The following is a 17,365-nucleotide window of genomic DNA, read 5'->3' on the forward strand; positions in this document are numbered from 1 at the left end:
GGGCCACTATTTTCAGGAGCGCGAGGAAAGAAACTAGTCGCCAACACCGTATTTTGCGGCTTCTTTCACGAGCACGACAGGGGAAAAAAAAAGGAACTACCGCACAAAGTTCCTGATGGTACTGCATTTCGAACTCCCTAAAATCATCTAGGTCCAAATTAGCCACGCAACACCCCAGAAGCTGACATGGCATGCTGACTGTGTAGCAAACGTGGAACTTGCATGTGAGACCCACGTGCCATTCTTTCTTCCTCAGCCACTCCCCGTCTCCACTGCGTGGGCGCCGCCGCCGCCGCCCACCTTACCCTGGCCCCTCACGCTCGAATACCACATCCCCACAGCAGATGCTCGCCACCGCTCGGGCCACATGACCTGCACCCGCGCGTACTCCTGCACCGCACGCGCACGGCCCACCTTGCCAGCTTCAGTGGCCCCGCTCGCTACACCGCCCATGCGCGGCTCGCATAGCTGGTGCTCGCCGCTCCGCTCCTCCATTGCACACGCGCGCCCCGTCGACGCGCTATGCCTGTGCGCCAGATCCTATCACAGACTCGCCCCGCGCACCCAAATCGCCGTCGGCCAGCGCGGTCGTGACTCGGAGCCCCCGACCGCTAGGGAAGGAGCGGCCATACTCCGTGCTCATGGAGGCCCAGGGAAGGGCGCAGGGGGCGGAGCTCAGGTGCGCATCCAGCAACTCTGTGCTCGGGGAGGCGCCGGAAGGGATCGGGCCGTCGATTTGGAGGTAGCACGGCGGGGGAGACGGGGAGTGGCTGAGGAAGAAAGGAGAAAGAAATGACATGTGGGTCCCACACGTAAGTTCCACGTTTGCTACATAATCAGCGTGCCATGTCAGCTCCGGGACGTGGGTGCCAACCAATTCAACTCAAAAACTTAATCTGATAAGGGAGAGGTAGGTACTCCCGCTCACGTGCAGGTTCCCTCAGACCGCATACGTGGAAATTGGAGTGGACTACAATTATTTTATTTAATCGTGCCTGCTAGGGTTTGAATAAGACCTCTGACACTGATACTATATTGAGTTGCATACACTAATCAATTCAACTCAAAAGCTTAACCTGATGGGAAGAGGTAAGCAATTCATTTATACTCAAATAATTTAGACCTAGATGACCCATTTAAATAGTTTAAATAGTTTAGGGAGTTCAAAATGCAATTTGGGAACCAGGATAAGAATCGTCCAATTGTTTAGCTTAACAGCCGGCCATGAAATTTACTCTATTGAGAAAAGAACGGTACTTCGAACTTGCTAGCGCCTGTAACACTAGAAATGGTAGCGCCTGTAACACTGGAAATAGTGTTCACAACGTAACACAAGCATGTATTAAAATGAATATGTTATCCGATTATAAGATAGAAGATTATCACCGTAACATGATACAAATATTTCATGCAATATCCTTGAAAAAGCGACAGCTAGAAGAAATAAAGTTTGCAACATCAACACATACCTTATAGAATATTTAAAAATTACAATTGTGCAGTTGCAACATTATAAATCATTTTTAATAAAAATATCAAAAAACAAACCAAATTAGTTAATTAGACTAAAAAGGTACAACAAGACAAATCAACTATTGGAACATCTAAAATAACTATTTGCAACGTACTAAAGCAGTTGCTACAATAACCTAAATCTATCTCAATATTAATACCCAACTGAAACATTCTGCAACATCATCGCGTACCTATCGCAATAAAAATACACGTAGAAATTCCCACAACATCCATCCTTAAGGTTGAAGTGTCTGTCGCACTGCAACATCATCATATCACGATAAAAGTACTTGTAAAAAATTCCCACCACAAGATAATCTCAGGTTTAGGGGTGCCCAATTTTTTGTTGGGTATTTGGCCGAACAACTATTTCTGCCCACAACGGAACAAGTCATTGGGCGAGGTGGCGAGGAGAAAAAACAAAGCCGCAGGAGTACAGCATGTACAGTATCTGCGGGTTTCCGAGTCAACAACATAAAAAGAAGCGAAATTTCAACAATGATAAGATGTGAAGCAAAAGACAGTTATTTTTTTCAGATTCATCCAGCATAATGCCTTAGCCCTTAAGCCACCTAGAACATAAAAACGTTGAGCAACACTGAAGCTAAAAATACTCAAGCTTGTATCTGAACTCTGAACAAGCTAAATGGATGTCACCAAGATTCATCAACATGGACGAATCGAATCAACCAAGAAATCACGCAATTTGAGCAAACGTTTCTTCCGAAGTACAGGACTCATATTGTGCTTTACAAGTTTCAACGTCATGTGCTCACATTCGCATGGTTTGCTGTCCAGGAAATAGCTGCATGTTCGCATTGAGAATTGCCAAAAAAGCTTTTCTTGATCACAGCAAAGCAAAATGCTGCCTCCGGCTTTCGTCATTTGCAAGCAAACAAAAGCATGGTTGTTCACCTCATGAAGCTCCACAGCACCTTCACATTTGAGGCAGCAAAGAACAAACTGTCATACTAATGCAAGGGAAATAAACTAGATTATATTTGCAAGCAAGAACCTGTGTACATACATAACTAATGCCTATAAAAGTTATCCTTTTGTCAAGATCTACTATTTAGTAATATTCCACAACATATAATACTACAATGCTATACTATTACACTAAAATCATGCATATTTATAGAAGTGGATTATTACCCACAAACATGTGAAGTTGTGAACCACAGCAATCAGAAAGGTCATCAATCAGAAAGTGGCATGGCAGTTTAGGAATGGAACTAGTTCTCGAAGCATCAAACCTTTTATATCGTTTCTTAGAACCACACGGGCAGAGAGCATTCCTACTTATCTGACCACTCTTTGCCAGATTAGATTGGCCGATGTCCATTGGTGTAGAACCCACTAGATTTTGGATCTACAAACAAATATATGGTTAGAAATATCAAATGATTCTGCACAATGAAAAAACATAAACGAAAAGTCTATTCATGCGAGGCAATCAAGGAGATCGAAAACTGATGTTAACAGAAGAAGAAAGTTAGAATCTTATATAATGGCATCCAACACATTTTGCAGACAGAATGAGTTACACAGAGCACTTTACAAAGTTCTGTAAATATAATCCAGAAAGTTGTAACAATGAAGATGACACTAAGAATAGCATTTATCAGATATATCAAACATGACCACATAAAAACTGAAAAAAGGAGAAAAAGGTACCAGAAGCATAACCAGCTTGCTGCTACTAAATTATTATGTTGACACCTTGACATACCAGATTACCAATTAAAATGTCTAATGATAATTAATTTCAAGCTAATATGGAAAAACAAGGCTACTGCATTTTCCTTCTCCATATGTCTGTAACATCACACCTCACTTTTGGTATGATAATATGATCTAATGTCCTTTATCCAGCTGAATATGCCTGCAACTTTACATTACTCAAAATATGCACCCTCCCCACACTAGGTTGTATTGTCTTTATTTGTTCGCCTCAGTTGTCTATACTGCCCATTTGCTCCTCTTCAATTCATTGTAGAATTATAGATTATAAATCAAATTGACCAAAAGTAACAGTCCCCAACACCCCCTCAAGAGTGTATTTTGCAGTCATCCCACACAAGCTTAATAATACTTAATACACATAGCTGAATATATATCCCACACAAGCTTAATAACATATAGCTCCATATCCTTGTCAGTTTTTCTTATATTTTTTACCTCATTAAATGTCTTTGGCAGTGGCTTTCCTTCTTCCTTGAGCTTTACTAACTTCTTCTGAGCCTCTTTAGCCCATGTATACTTGGCCAGTATGTGCTCCACATCAGCAATAGTGCAGTTGCAGTGCTTGGAGGCATTAATCTTGTCACTGTTTTGGAGTTTCTGAAGAAAAATTACAGTGCAGCCAATCAATCAATCTCCAACCAATATGCCAAACCCTCTATTCAAATCCAAAGAAAAAAAGAAGAAAAAGAAAGAAACATAAAATCTGCGTGTACCTGGCCAGTGGGGTCGATGGCGCCGAGGTAGCGCAGCACGGAGGAGTGCTTCTCGAAGGCGCTTACGGCGGTGGCCTCGCTGGCCCGCCCGGAGACGAAGTTCTTCAACTTTCCCAGCTTCCTCGCCGTCTCAATCGAGTCCGCGAACTCTGCAAAATCGAACCCAATCTGAGAGGCCGGTCAAGCCGCCGCACCGCTACCAGCCCGACGAGAGCGGAACCGAAGCAACGGCCGGGCGCATCGGCGACTTACTGATGAGGGTGAAGGAGTCTGCCTCGGAGGCCGCGTCGGGCTTCTTGCCGGTGAAGGTGGACTTGATCTTGTCGAACCAGCCGAGGGAGGCGAGGTGCGGGGTCGAGGAGATCCCGCGGCTGGCCGTGAGGAGGTGGAGCGCCCGGCGGGAGGCCATGGGTGCCGTCTCCGGTGAGCCGCCGGCGGCGAGCGGGATGGGTTTCTTGCTTGGGTTTTATTGCGGCGCCGGCGAGAAGGGGGAATGGAAGACGCGTAAGCTGATGGGCTTTCAAGAAAGCGTAATCAAGCAGTGAGGCCTTTCACGACGGCCCAACTGATGTTCAAAATGTTTAGCAGCCCAAAATGCTTAGCTCCATCCAAAATTTGTCAATAAGAGGAATGCTGTTGCAAAGACAGCGAAATACATGCACCCACAGACGCCGCACTATTAAATTCACAAAAATCACAACTACTCCAACCAGTAAAAGCTCCATTTCAAGCACAAATTAGGACGCCGTGCACATGTCTATTTTGTATTTCATCCGTGGAGTACTGTAACCTCATTCCGTTTTCACCACCAGGTAGAATTTTGACATACATCTCAGTATCTTAGTGAGAGCTTCCAGTGGCAAGAATGAGATTCTAAGTAACGAAAAGGAATCAAGGTGCCAAATCAGTGGTGAGAAGGAAGAAATTTCCAGAACAACAAACTCCTTTACATTCTGCCCACGAAGTAGCATGGTTGTTCACCTCATGAAGCTCCACAGCACCTTCACATTTGAGGCAGAAAAGAACAAATTGTTATAATAATACAAGGGAAATAAACTAGATTATACTATTATAGTTGCCAAACCCTCTATACAATACATATGAAATAATATCTACCTAAAATCAGCCAGCAAGAATCCGTAGACATACAAAACTAATGCTGGTAAAAGTTACCCTTTTCCCAAAATCTACTATTTAGTCAATCCAAAATCTACTATTTAGTCAATCCAAAATCTACTATTTAGTCAAATTCCACTGTATATAATACTACAATGCTATACAATGTATATAGCAGAACAATTATACAATGTGCGGATTATGTTCTACGAGTAACCGTATTGCAGGCATTATGGCTTATGTGAATCATAGCAATCGGAAAGGTCATCAATCGAAGAGCAGCATGGCAGTTTAGTAATGGAACTAGACAACTAGTTCTTGAAGTATCGAACCTTTTATATCGTTTCTTAGAACCACATGGGCAGAGAGCATTCCTACTTATCTGACCACTCTTTGCCAGATTAGATTGGCCGACATCCATTGGTGTAGAACCCATTAGATTTTGGATCTACAAGCAAAAGTATGGTTAGAAATATCAAATGATTCACCACAATGCAAAAAACCTAAATGAAATATCTATTCATGCGAGGTAATCAAGGCGATCGGAATATGATGTTAATAGAAGAAGAAAATTAGAATCTAATCTAATCGCACCCAACACTTTTTGCAGCCCAACTGAGTTACACAGAGTGCTTTACAGAATTCCTCAAATATAATCCAGAAAGTTGTTTATGATGAAAGGAGGACACTAAGAATAGCATTTGTGAATGGAGCAAGATCATAAGTCAGACATACCAAACATGACCACACAAAAGCTGATAAAAAAAGAGAAAAAGGTACCAGAAGCATAACCAGCCTGCTGCTACTGAATTATTATGTTTTCACCTTGGCATACCAATTAAGATGTTTAATGATGAATAATTTCAAGCTAATATGGAAAAAACCGGCTACTGCATTTCCTTGTCTATATATCTGTAACAACACACCTCACTTTCGGTATGATATAATGTCCTTTATCCAGCTAAATGTGGCTACAAGTTTACATTACTCAAAATATGCACTTTACTGGTATATTCTGTTCTTTTCATCTCCTCACTCGCTTGTATGTTTTTATTTGTTTGCCTCAATTGTCTATAATATCCATTCGTTCCTCTTCAATGCATTGTAGAATAATAGACTATAAATCAAATTAAACAAAGTAACAATCCCCAATACCCCTCAAGAGTGTATTTTGCAGCCATTCCTCACAAGCTTAATAACACACAAAGCTGCATAAACATCCCACACAAGCTTAATAACACACATAGCTCCATGTCCTTGTCAGTTTTTCAGTTTGTCTTATAATTTTACCTCATTAAATGTCTTCGGCAGTGCCTTTCCTTCTTCCTTGAGCTTTGTCATCTTCTTCTGAGCCTCTTTAGCCCATGTATACTTGGCCAGTATGTGCTCCACATCAGCAATCGTGCAGTTGCAGTGCTTGGTCGCGTTGATCTTGTCACTGTTTTGGAGTTTCTGAAGAAAAAAAAAATTACAGAGTAGACAATCAATTAATCTCCAACCCAAATGCCAGGCCCTCTATCCAAAAAAAGAAACATCAAATCAGTGTGTACCTCGCCAGTGGGGTCGATGGCACCGAGGTAGCGCAGCACGGCGGAGTGCTTCTCGAAGGCGTTGACGACGGTGGCCTCGCTGGCCCGCCCGGCGACGAAGTTCTTGAACGCCCCCATCTTCCTCGCCGTCTCCATGGTGTCCGCGAACTCTGTAAATCAGACCCAATCCCAGAGGCCGTTCAAGCCGCGGCTTCGCTATTAGCTATAAGGAGAGGATTCGAAGCAGCGGCCGGGTTCATCGGCGACTTACTGATGAGGGTGAAGGAGTCCGCCTCGGAGGCCGCGTCGGGCTTCTTGCCGGTGAAGGTGGACTTGATCTTGTCGAACCAGCCGAGGGAGGCGAGGTGCGGGGTCGAGGAGATCCCGCGGTTGGCCGTGAGGAGGTGGAGCGCCCGGCGGGAGGCCATGGGTGCCGTCTCCGGTGAGCCGCCGGTGGCGAGGCGGGGTGGGGTCTCTTGCTGGGGTTTATTGCGGCGCCGCCGAGGAGGAGAGTGATGGAAGAAGGCGCCTAAGGTGTGATGATGGGCTTTCAAGAAAGCGTAATCAAACAGTGAGGCCTTTTAGCGGCCCAACTGATGCTCAAAAATGTTTAGCAGCCCAAAATTCTTAGCTCCAAGTAATATAGAATTTCTGTCATAGAGCCAGAGGAAGCTATTGTAAAGGCGGACACGTTTGTATGGGATACACAGACGCCGCCGTATCAGATTCACAAATGCACAATTGCTACAAACTTAAACTTCGTGCACATGTCTGTTTTCTATATCATCACTGGACCATTGTAACCTCATTCCGCCTTCACCACCGGGTAGAATTTTGACATACATCTCACTGTCATCAGTGTCAGTGAGAGAGCTGCGAGCGGCAACAATGGGATTCGAAGTAATGAAAGGGAATCAAGGTGCCAAGTCAGTGGTGAAAAGGAAGCAATCTCCCCAACAACAAACTCCTTCAATTTCATTCTGCTGCCCACGAAGCAGCAGCAACAAAAGGCAGTGGAAGAACCAAGTGAAGACCGAACGGGAAGTACGGAACAGTACAAGAACCAAGAACGAATGAACTTAGTAGTTCCCGCGGGCGCGCGAGAGGCCTAGGCGGTTCCTCCCCCATGGAGGGCGAGCATCTCCCTGGCGTCCACGAGCGCCTCCTCCAGATCGCCGCGGACGGCCTCCAGGCGCTTCCGCTCCTTCTTGACGTCGGCGGCCGCGGCCCGCAGCCTCCTACGGACGGCGCCGGCGCCACCCTTCCTGGTGTACCCGCACGCGCCGGGATCGTCAGCCGCAGCAGGAAGAAGCGGCGCGTCGTTGGCGGCCGGCAGCTGCGCCCTCCGTGGAGGGGCGCGCCGCTTGTTGCCGCGACGGGACGACGCGGCGGCGATCTGCTCCTGCAGCGCGGCGCGCTTGGACTCGACCCGGGACTGCGCCCGCCGCACGTCGCCGAGCACGTAAGCGATGTCCTCCGCGGGCGCGTCCGGCGAGAGCCCCATTAGGAGCAACGGCGACGACGATCGCGGGGATGCCTCGTTCGCCGGAGCCATGGTACGGGAACGCGATCTCGCTCCGATCTTGTGCACGGCAACTGGCAAGACGAAAGGGCGAACTGGATAGTGGTAGTGCAGGCGACGGCGAGAGTGATCGTCGGTGATAAATAGACGGGAGATAGAGTGGGAGTGGACGTGGACGTGATGGCCGACGCGGCGGTTGTGGGCGCGTGCGTACGTGCACCGGCGCCGTGTGCACCGGGACGGGAACGCGAAGAGATCTGCCGGGGTTCGTTGCTACGTGAAGGGGCACCACGGGTGCTTACGGTTGCTTAACATTTTCAGATCCACTTCGTTGCAGACCGCTGGCGCTGCCCATTGCTAGTGCAACACAAAATTTATGCGCGAGTGCGCTCGGGGAGGTTTACGCTCATCTCCCAACATCGATCCTTCCGAAGCACAAACGTTAAAACGAAGCAAAGGACTAGTCTCCCTCTCCCACTCGCAACAGTACGAACTGATAGGCGCTAATACGATACCAACCTCCATTTCCAAATACTTGTCACTTTTGATCACTTTATTTGTTTCAAAATATGTGGCACTCCATGTTTCCCCGAAAACACTTTTCTATTTTGCCCTTTACGCAAATATTGCATGAATGTCCTCCGTCCCAAATTATAGATCGTTTTGGTTAAATTCATAAATTTCACTATGCATCTAGATATACACTTATGTCCAGATTAGTAGTAAAATCTATAAACTTAGAAATGCTAAAATGATCTACAACTTGGGACAGAGGGAGTAGCTTTGTAAGAGTATTTTGGTCATTTCATCGTTGAAAAAGTGAATTGCCTTGGTAACCACGTTTGGTCAAAATTACCTAGTATTGTGGTTTAACTAGTTTAATTTGCTAATAAGAGGCTATCCTCTGCAAACCTTTTTATCCGTGGTGGACCTAGATAGGGCGAAGGCACACAAAACATCGGTCCTGTTTGGGACCGTGCTGACGTTTCTTCTCACGGAGAAATGCGAGAAAAGCCCGCTGGATGATCTGTGTCCACCACACGTCCCTCTAACATCGTTGGACGAAAAGCATATGGATATACCGATTTTTAGAAAAGCAGCTAGCGCCTCATGTTCCAAACAGGGCTAATGGCATCCTTAGGTGTCCAAGGCTAAAAAGCATTGATAACTAACATTATGAATCCACTAATGAAAATAGCAGCGAGGCACGAGTGGGAGTAAACCAAATGAAATGATAGGAGCAATGTTCTATAATGCACACATGAGAAATCCATGGTAATAGATGAAAGATGGACATGTTCCTAAGCACTTTCTATGACTTTGAGTCAACTCTACCTAGATGTTGGGGTAGGAAACCATCCCCCAAAGTAAGGGGCCAAACAATATAAATATAAAGACAAGAGATGCAAATAGTGACTTCAGGAGAGCGATGCAATCCTCTTCCTCCGTCCCAATCGTGAACTTGGATCACGCGTTTGAAACAGTTCAATCGCGTCAATATTGTACTTCTCTTGCCACCATCGCATCCATCGATCTCATTACTCGAGCAATGCCACAAAACAAGTATACTAGGCAACTGGCTGAGCTGGCGGAGCGCGCGTACGAGCAACTCGATCAACAAAACCCGATACATTCAGTTCCACACACCTCATCCCAGCATGGCAGTAGCCATAAGCGCACTCAATCTAGACCAAGTCAAATTGGAGGTGCTAGACCAAGTCAAGCCGGAGCAGAGGTTAGTCGGGCGGAACTCTTGGGAGGCCGTGGCTACTGTGGGCCCAACCCAGAGACTGAACGCCCAGTACAAGATCTCCGTCACAAGATCAACGCCAGCCGCGATGCCCGTACAATCATTGACGGACGCCGCTGCGAGCGTGAGCAAGAAGTCGAGTACCAAGAAGAGGATTCCGACGGGTTTCCTGCCTTCTCAAGATGAGTAAGGAGGACAATTCTACTCGATAAATTCAAACCTCCGGGTACCACCAAGTACGATGGCAAGCAGGACCTAGTCCAATAGCTGTGGTGTTACTCACTGTCAGTCCAGGTGGCAAGAGGAAACAACGGCACCAAGGTCATCTACTTCCCTATCTGCATGGAGGCAGCGCCACTCATGTGGCTCGAGTCACTAGACAAGAACTCCATCGACACGTGGAAAGATCTCAAGGTGGCGTTCATCAACAACTTCGCAGGGGCAATGCAGCGTCCTAACAATAGGATCGACTTGTCTCAAGTCAAACAATAACAAGGCGAGACCCTGCGCAGTTACCTACGTCATTTCTTCGACAAGAAGGCCACAATCATGGACATCACAGAGTGCGACACCATATATTGCTTCCAGAACAGTCTTTACGACCGCTAGATGTTCTAGGATTTTGGAAGGAGATGCCCCAAAGACATCAAATCTCTTAAGATCATGATACAGGAGTGGGCAGACAAAGAAGATAAGGAGATCCAGAGGTTCGAGTCTAGTCGCAACAAGGGTCAGAACAACAACAATCAGAGTAATGGCCAGTGCAATGACAAAAACCGTAACGATCGCACCAACAATGACAACCGAAATAACTACTTGGGAGATCAGAATCGCAAGAGGAAGCCAGACAATACTATCGCGGCAATGTCTCAGTCATCCAAGAAAGGCGACAGGAATCAAGACAGGTCTCTGTTCAGCGAGCTCCTGAAGAAGCAGTGCCCATGGCACCCGTATCATAAGCACTCTATGATGGATTGCTACAGTCTACGCAGAGTTATGAAAGATCTGTTAGAACCTTCTGGAACTAAGGACAAGGGCAAGGCCAAGGAAGATGAAGATGATGGCAACAACAACAAATTCTAGAACCCTTCCAACACCATCAACGTCATCTTTGGCGACACACCGGTTACTGCTACTAGGCGGTCCCAGAAGCTCGCCCTCTGAGAGATTATGTCCATTGAACCAGCAACACCTACAATCCTCAAATGGTTCGAGGTAGTAAAGGACCGAAACAGGCGATCAGAAGGGGGGGGGGGGGGTGAATGGGAGCCAATTCAAAAATATCTCCAAGAAACTCGGCCTAATTCCCAAAGTAACCTTCAACCCTCTCTTCTAGTTATTATCAAGATCATGTAGTCACACTGGACCTACTAACCTTAGGAACGATGCCAGGAGGGCTCGGAAGCAACACGGAAGAAAACACAAAAGATTAAGGCAAAACCAATCTCAAAACACCTTCCAGGTATCGGAACTTCCGACCTCTTATCGAAACTTCCAAAAATAGGATCAAAACTGTCTGGAAAGCTCCGACAAGAGGTCCTCAGCGGTTTTGTTGGAACTTTCGATCCTGTATCGGAACTTCCGGCAGCTATTGGATGTATTGAGAAACTGCCGTAAAAGGACTCTCAAGCTTTCAAAAATAAATCATCAAAACTTCCGGTTCGGTGTCGGAATTTTCATCCCGTCAGAACTTCCTACAGCTCAAAAAAACAACCCGAAAAGTTTAAGTCAATGCTTCAAAATTCAATCTAATGACCTCCAAAATTCACAAAATTTTAACCATAGCTCCGCAATAGCCTAACGAGTCCTTGCCCAAAAGATCCCCTCAAAAAGATCAAGACTTCACTATGGATTTCATGGAATATAGTCAAGAACACAAAAGAGAGAGAGTTTTGGGAAATTTTCAAATTCAAGCCGAATTCGTGGGGGATTTGGGGGGGGGGGAGGATCACATCAAAGATGCTCACAAGGGTCCTAGCAACAATTTCCCATAACAAACCTCATGGGATTTGGGCTCAAACACGAAGAATGAAAAATCCCCAAAAATAGCTCCGAAAATACTGAAAAAGATAAAACATAGATCTAGGAAAGGAGAAGCAATTGAGCACGAAATTGATCCTTAGATTACTGCACCATGTTCGATTACAAGCCACTCTTAGGCATAAACAAAGCTAAGATGGTAAAAAGATCAAATCAAAGATCCCTCCTCTCTCTCACACACACCCAAAGGCTCTCACAAACAAATGAGAAGCCCACCACCAATGAGATGTGGCTGTCCAACAGCCCTCTGCACATATATATAGGCATCCGAAAAATGATCAGAATGCCCTTACATAAAGCACACAATTGAAATACCCCAGGGGTAAAATTGTCAAAATTTTTCCTCGTACATCGGACAGACCCAGTGCCTTCACGACTTCGCTTCGCCTTGACGCAAGCTTCACGATGGTGCCATGCATCCTCCAACTCGACGCCGTCCAGCCGCACTGAACTCGTCCCCCGGTTTTGAGGTCAAACCTGTCAAACCCTCATGCACACCCCGTAGGCGTGACTCATCCCTAGTTTTGAGGCCAAACCAGTCAAACCCTCTTGCACACCCCGCAGGCGTGACTCGTCCTCGGTTTTGAGGTCAAGCCGGTTAAACCCTCTTGCACGCCGCGCACGACGTGACTCACCGATGTCGACGCATGTCCGGCCTCCGCCAAACCTTCGATGCCTCCAAGTCTTTTGCTCTTGGCTCCCAGCTCCTGGCCGCCTACTCGTCTTGCCTCCATCCTGCTTGACTCGGCCGACGCCGTCTTCATCACTATTCGTGTACTCTTACTCTTCTGTGCACCGTGTGGATCGCCCATGACTCTGCTTGGATTCCTTGGGTCCCTCAGTCCAAGCCTACTTGTGTCCACCCTTCACAGCCCTAGTACATTGGCATGAACCTTTCGCTTGACCTTCACCTCATGCCATCAACCGCCATGTCACATCCTACACCTGCACATCACAAGCCAAGAGACACAACACACAAGATATGTTCTACAACACACACAACAACACAACGCACTCAACACAACACCTCTGGTTAGCCGTTAGCACAATCAAGCACATATGAAATATTGACTCAACCGGAAAAGCCTCAAATCATTTAGTCAATCACTTATCACAAATAGACCAAGGCACATGTCAACTTGGTCTCTCAATCTTCCCCTTGATAAGTGCATTGACAAAAGATGATTTGAAGGCACAAGAGAACTCATTTAAGTGCCCAAAATCCAAGTAGAAGCAAACACAAGACCATTTGAAATGAGAAGGGATTATGCAAGCTCCAAACAAAAGACTCTCGGTTCACAAAGAAAAGGGCAAAGACTTAACACAACCGAAAAGTCAAGAAAAAGACACAAGAGCTTCATGCATCCCAAAAACCGTCAAAGCCATTTCAAAAATTGTCAAACACTCATCACAATCAAATCAAGGTTCATATCAACTTGATTTCTCAATCTCCCCTTTGATGAGTGTGTTGACAACATTCAAGCACAAAGAAATGGTTTGAAAGGCAAAAGTCGAAAATCTCATACAAGTGATCGAATGCTAAGTAAAAATCGAGATCAAAGTCACTAGAGATGAGAAGAACCATAAAAGCCAAGTTGTGACTCCAATTAGGTAAAACTCTCATCCAATTGATCAAAAATCACATAAAGGCAAAGATCAAAGTTACTCGGCATGAGAAGCATCACAAAGGCCAAATCAACCTGGAAAGTCTCGGTCCTCAGAGACTTAGGCAACAGCTCGCCACAACCGAGACAAAAACACATGATCCCTCAAGAAGAGGCAGAAAGGGTTCAACACCAATCATGTGAAGATCGAAAACACATGATCTCTTAAGAAGAGGTAGAAAAGGGTTCAACACCAATCATGTGAAGATTGAAAGCTCAAACCAAACGTCGGTTCCTTGAGAAGAGGTAAAAGCTCAACACAACCGGCAAAAGAGCAAAAGAGAGCACAAAATTCACAAGCTTTCCCTAAACACATGCACTCCCCTTGAAAATATGCCACAATGAAATGCATGTACAAGAGCAAAAGAATGCATGCTCCCCGCAAAACTCCTCATTAAATGCAAGACTCCCCCTTAATGCAAACATCAAGATTTGCATGGGAGCATAAAATGCATGCCATGGGTGTACAACCTACCAAGCTTCTCAAATACAACACAAAGCATTTACAAAGGCTACAAGTGAGATAATGCACAAGTAGGTAGGTCATAAAGAGCAATTGCATTGCCATCAAGAGGATATTATGATAAAAGCAAAAGACGAAGCAAGTTGTCAAGTTTTGTAGTTTATAAAAGTATCACCACATGAGCAAGCACCTAGTCATGACTCACTCAAGCAAGAAGTAAACTAGGCCATCAGAGCTCATACAAGGAAGATACATTCTCAATAAGAGATCATTGCAAACACCCACATATGCATCACAAGTCATGTGAAAGCTTGTTGAAACCAGGTGCCTAATTCTTTTGGTAGACATCTTGTAACAACTAAGCAAGCAAGAATATTAACATTAAGCACAAAACCTTGGTGAATTACTAAATTTTTCTTTTCATCATTCACATAAAACAAGGTACATGAAGTGCCTTTGCGGCACAAAGAAGCCATGCTTCCCCAAGGAATGTATCATGGGCTAAACATTTGCAATGATACTTAGATCTTTGATCCAATTGAAAAGAATATGAATTCCAAGCAAAAGCTAAATGGAACTAGCATTCAAGCTAGAACAATGCATAACCAAGCAACTACTCATGGGCGATAAGAAAGTCAAGTTTATAGCTTAGAAATAGTATTGGATTCAAAAATAGTTATCTCATCATGCTTATAAGACAATATCATCAAGAGCATAACTGCACATTGCTACACAATCATCAACCAATGCACTAGCTCACAAATAGCATAAGGAAATGCTAAGAATATATAGAAGAAGCTCATCTAGTGCAAAGTGTACAAGGTGCAATATGATACTGTTGACGCCGGTTTTTGACACGTGTTAGGGTTGGCGTCAAGGAGAGAAAAGTGGCCGATGCAGATAAGCAAGAAGCTGTGGCTGGGGAATCGGCCAATAGAGCTATAGTGTTTCGGCCGATTAGCTGAAGAAGTCAATGAGGACTGGCCGATTGGAAGCCAGAGCAGCTCGGCCGATATGGGCTTAAATGGGCCAAGACGGTAGCAAAATGAAGATAGAGTTGGCCCACAAAGGATTGATTAGTGCTCGATTCTCATGCGAGTTGTATCCATGTGTAAATAATTATTATTTTGAATTAGAGATAAAATCATAGTCAGTTAGGGAATCAGTTGAAGCAGGGTATAAATAGATTCCTCGTAAGGCTTGTAAAGGAACACAACAATCATGAATACAAATCTACTTTTTCATGTAACTTTACTTTGAAGTCGGTGACTTCGCCAAATTCTTTTTCTTTTCACGAGTTCGTGCGAGTTGGCAGGGGTGCATCAACATGACCTTCGGCCAATTTGTAAGTTCCGCGTATCGAGTAATATCTTAGCTTTAACTTCGGGCGCATCGCTATTGTTTCGTTTAGATTTATTCACCAGTTATCAATATTTACTAGAATTATAGGTTTTACCTGTTATTTTAATTTTTATCACCAGTTATCTAGCTTGAGACATGAACTGTCGACTATATCAATATTTTGTTTATCATCACACAATTGATTAGATCTGTTCCAAGTGTTGTCTCTATAGCATTATTTAGGTTACTCCAGTAGTTTCTTTTACAATTGCCACGTGGTTATTGGCTATTTCATAGCCGGTCAACCTTACACTAAATCGACCGATTTGCTGATACATCTTTTGGAATAGATCGGATCTTCAGCCGATCGAATCTTTGGAATTTGATATCTTTTCTTCCTTGTCAATTAACAGGTCAGATTGACTGGCACGCCGCGCGAACTGCACCAAGGCAATAACCTGAACAGGAGATAAACAGATTCTCCCGGGTCGTGTGTCCGATGCAGGAGCCGGAACCATCTCCGATTTTTTAGCATCAACACACTTTTGGCACGCCCAGTGGGACCGAAGCAAGATCCAATATGTCAAGAGCTGCTGAAATCTTGGAAGACAACGTCATTGAAGTCACCAAGGTAGATCTCAAGGACGACCAGAGGGATGAGATGGCAAAGGCTATGGAAGAGTTCAAGAAGACATGCCTGCAATCCTATAGTCGTACTAGAAGCGGGGAACCCGTCAAGAAGACCGCCCTTCCGACTCCTCGCCAGATCACCATTACCTAAGACTCAGGGAGGATGTCCGAGATGATCCAGCAGTTTGTTTATCAAGCTATGATTGATCAGTCCAAGGTGATGACCTACACGATGTACATTGCCGTCATTAGCTCCATGGCCAATGGTGTGGCGCTGGGGTATCAAGGACCAACTTACGCCCCTCCCATCAGCACACCGGTCAGAAACTTTTCGGCGGCACCCAACAAGTTCCAATCGGCTCCTCAGCTGATGCAGATGCAGAGCGGGGGAGGGGGGGTACAACACCACATTGCCCCTAAGTTATAGCGGTGCACCACATTTCCAATCGCAAGTACCGTTTCACCCTACACCTGTCCCTTCCGTACAATCGCCGTTGATGACGTCGGTGCAGTGGGGAACGGCGGGAGTACCTGCCGATCTAGACCCATCCACTAGTTACGGGGTGCCTCCAGGAGCTCACGCCCCAAAATCTCCGGTACAGACATTATTTCCATTAGCTTCTTGGTCGACAGTCCCGCAATATCAACAGGCTACTCTGGAGATCGGCAGGGGGACAGGCGCCCAAGATTTTCTCAGAACTTCAGCGCCAATGGTGTTGTATGACAAGGCAACAGATGCGCTATGACACGTTGATCCTACTCATCAGCAGCCATTGGCTCCTCAGCCGACAGTCTAGTCGCAAGATCTACAGCACGCTCCAATCTTCCACCCAATCACGGTGCTGCAAGTTCAACAGCATATGCCGATGGCTCAGCTGATTGCGCATCAGCAGCAGGAACAACAGGTGGATTGGACCGCAAGAATAGCTGATATAAGACAAGATCAATTCGAACTGAAGCCAAAGGTGCAGACCTACACGTACAGGACGCCGTACCCACCCACCTATGACCTATTGCCGTTTCCTCATCAGTATAAGGTGCCCGACTTCACTAAATTTTCGAGCCAAGATGACACGTCCACAGTCGAGCACGTCAACATATTCATCATCAAGTGTGAAGAAGCTGCTACACAGGACGCTCTGAGGGTGCGGTTGTTTTCATCGTCTCTATCTGGGTCAACCTTCTAATGGTTTACGATGCTACCGCCTAACTCTATCGTCACTTGGGCTGATTTGGAAAAACAATTCCACAAGTACTTCTTTGCGGGGTCCACAAGATGAAGCTTTTGGATCTAACTAGCCTCAAGCAGAGAAGAGTCGAGTCGGTGGCCAGCTAT

General features: G+C 45.5%; 2 protein-coding genes across 2 annotated transcripts; both read right to left on the minus strand.

Annotated features, from left to right (window-relative positions):
* Positions 1 to 2,024: 2,024 nt before the first annotated feature.
* Positions 2,025 to 4,560, minus strand: LOC117854133 (uncharacterized). The gene is made up of 5 exons (XM_034736427.2): positions 4,227 to 4,560; positions 3,975 to 4,123; positions 3,697 to 3,858; positions 2,772 to 2,887; positions 2,025 to 2,450 (listed from the first exon to the last, which is right to left on the minus strand). The coding sequence occupies exons 1-5, from the start codon at positions 4,381 to 4,383 to the stop codon at positions 2,432 to 2,434; spliced, it is 603 nt and encodes a 200-aa protein (XP_034592318.1). The 5' UTR covers positions 4,384 to 4,560; the 3' UTR covers positions 2,025 to 2,431.
* Positions 4,561 to 4,711: 151 nt separating this feature from the next.
* On the minus strand, positions 4,712 to 7,145 carry LOC117854134 (uncharacterized). The gene is made up of 5 exons (XM_034736429.2): positions 6,891 to 7,145; positions 6,641 to 6,789; positions 6,381 to 6,542; positions 5,423 to 5,538; positions 4,712 to 4,975 (listed from the first exon to the last, which is right to left on the minus strand). The coding sequence occupies exons 1-5, from the start codon at positions 7,045 to 7,047 to the stop codon at positions 4,957 to 4,959; spliced, it is 603 nt and encodes a 200-aa protein (XP_034592320.1). The 5' UTR covers positions 7,048 to 7,145; the 3' UTR covers positions 4,712 to 4,956.
* Positions 7,146 to 17,365: the final 10,220 nt, after the last annotated feature.

The sequence above is a fragment of the Setaria viridis genome, chromosome 4, assembly GCF_005286985.2.
Source record: "Setaria viridis chromosome 4, Setaria_viridis_v4.0, whole genome shotgun sequence".
In the NCBI taxonomy this organism is placed as follows: domain Eukaryota; kingdom Viridiplantae; phylum Streptophyta; class Magnoliopsida; order Poales; family Poaceae; genus Setaria; species Setaria viridis.

What these genes read in the sequence shown, in the direction of transcription:
- LOC117854133 (XM_034736427.2), bottom strand. Translation starts at nt 4,383, where the DNA reads ATGGCCTCCCGCCGGGCGCTCCACCTCCTCACGGCCAGCCGCGGGATC. An exon ending in AGACTCCTTCACCCTCATCA is followed by an intron (nt 4,124 to 4,226) that starts GTAAGTCGCCGA and finishes TCGATTTTGCAG; the next exon opens with AGTTCGCGGACTCGATTGAG. An exon ending in CCATCGACCCCACTGGCCAG is followed by an intron (nt 3,859 to 3,974) that starts GTACACGCAGAT and finishes ATTTTTCTTCAG; the next exon opens with AAACTCCAAAACAGTGACAA.
- LOC117854134 (XM_034736429.2), bottom strand. Translation starts at nt 7,047, where the DNA reads ATGGCCTCCCGCCGGGCGCTCCACCTCCTCACGGCCAACCGCGGGATC. An exon ending in GGACTCCTTCACCCTCATCA is followed by an intron (nt 6,790 to 6,890) that starts GTAAGTCGCCGA and finishes TCTGATTTACAG; the next exon opens with AGTTCGCGGACACCATGGAG. An exon ending in TGCCGAAGACATTTAATGAG is followed by an intron (nt 5,539 to 6,380) that starts GTAAAATTATAA and finishes TTTTGCTTGTAG; the next exon opens with ATCCAAAATCTAATGGGTTC.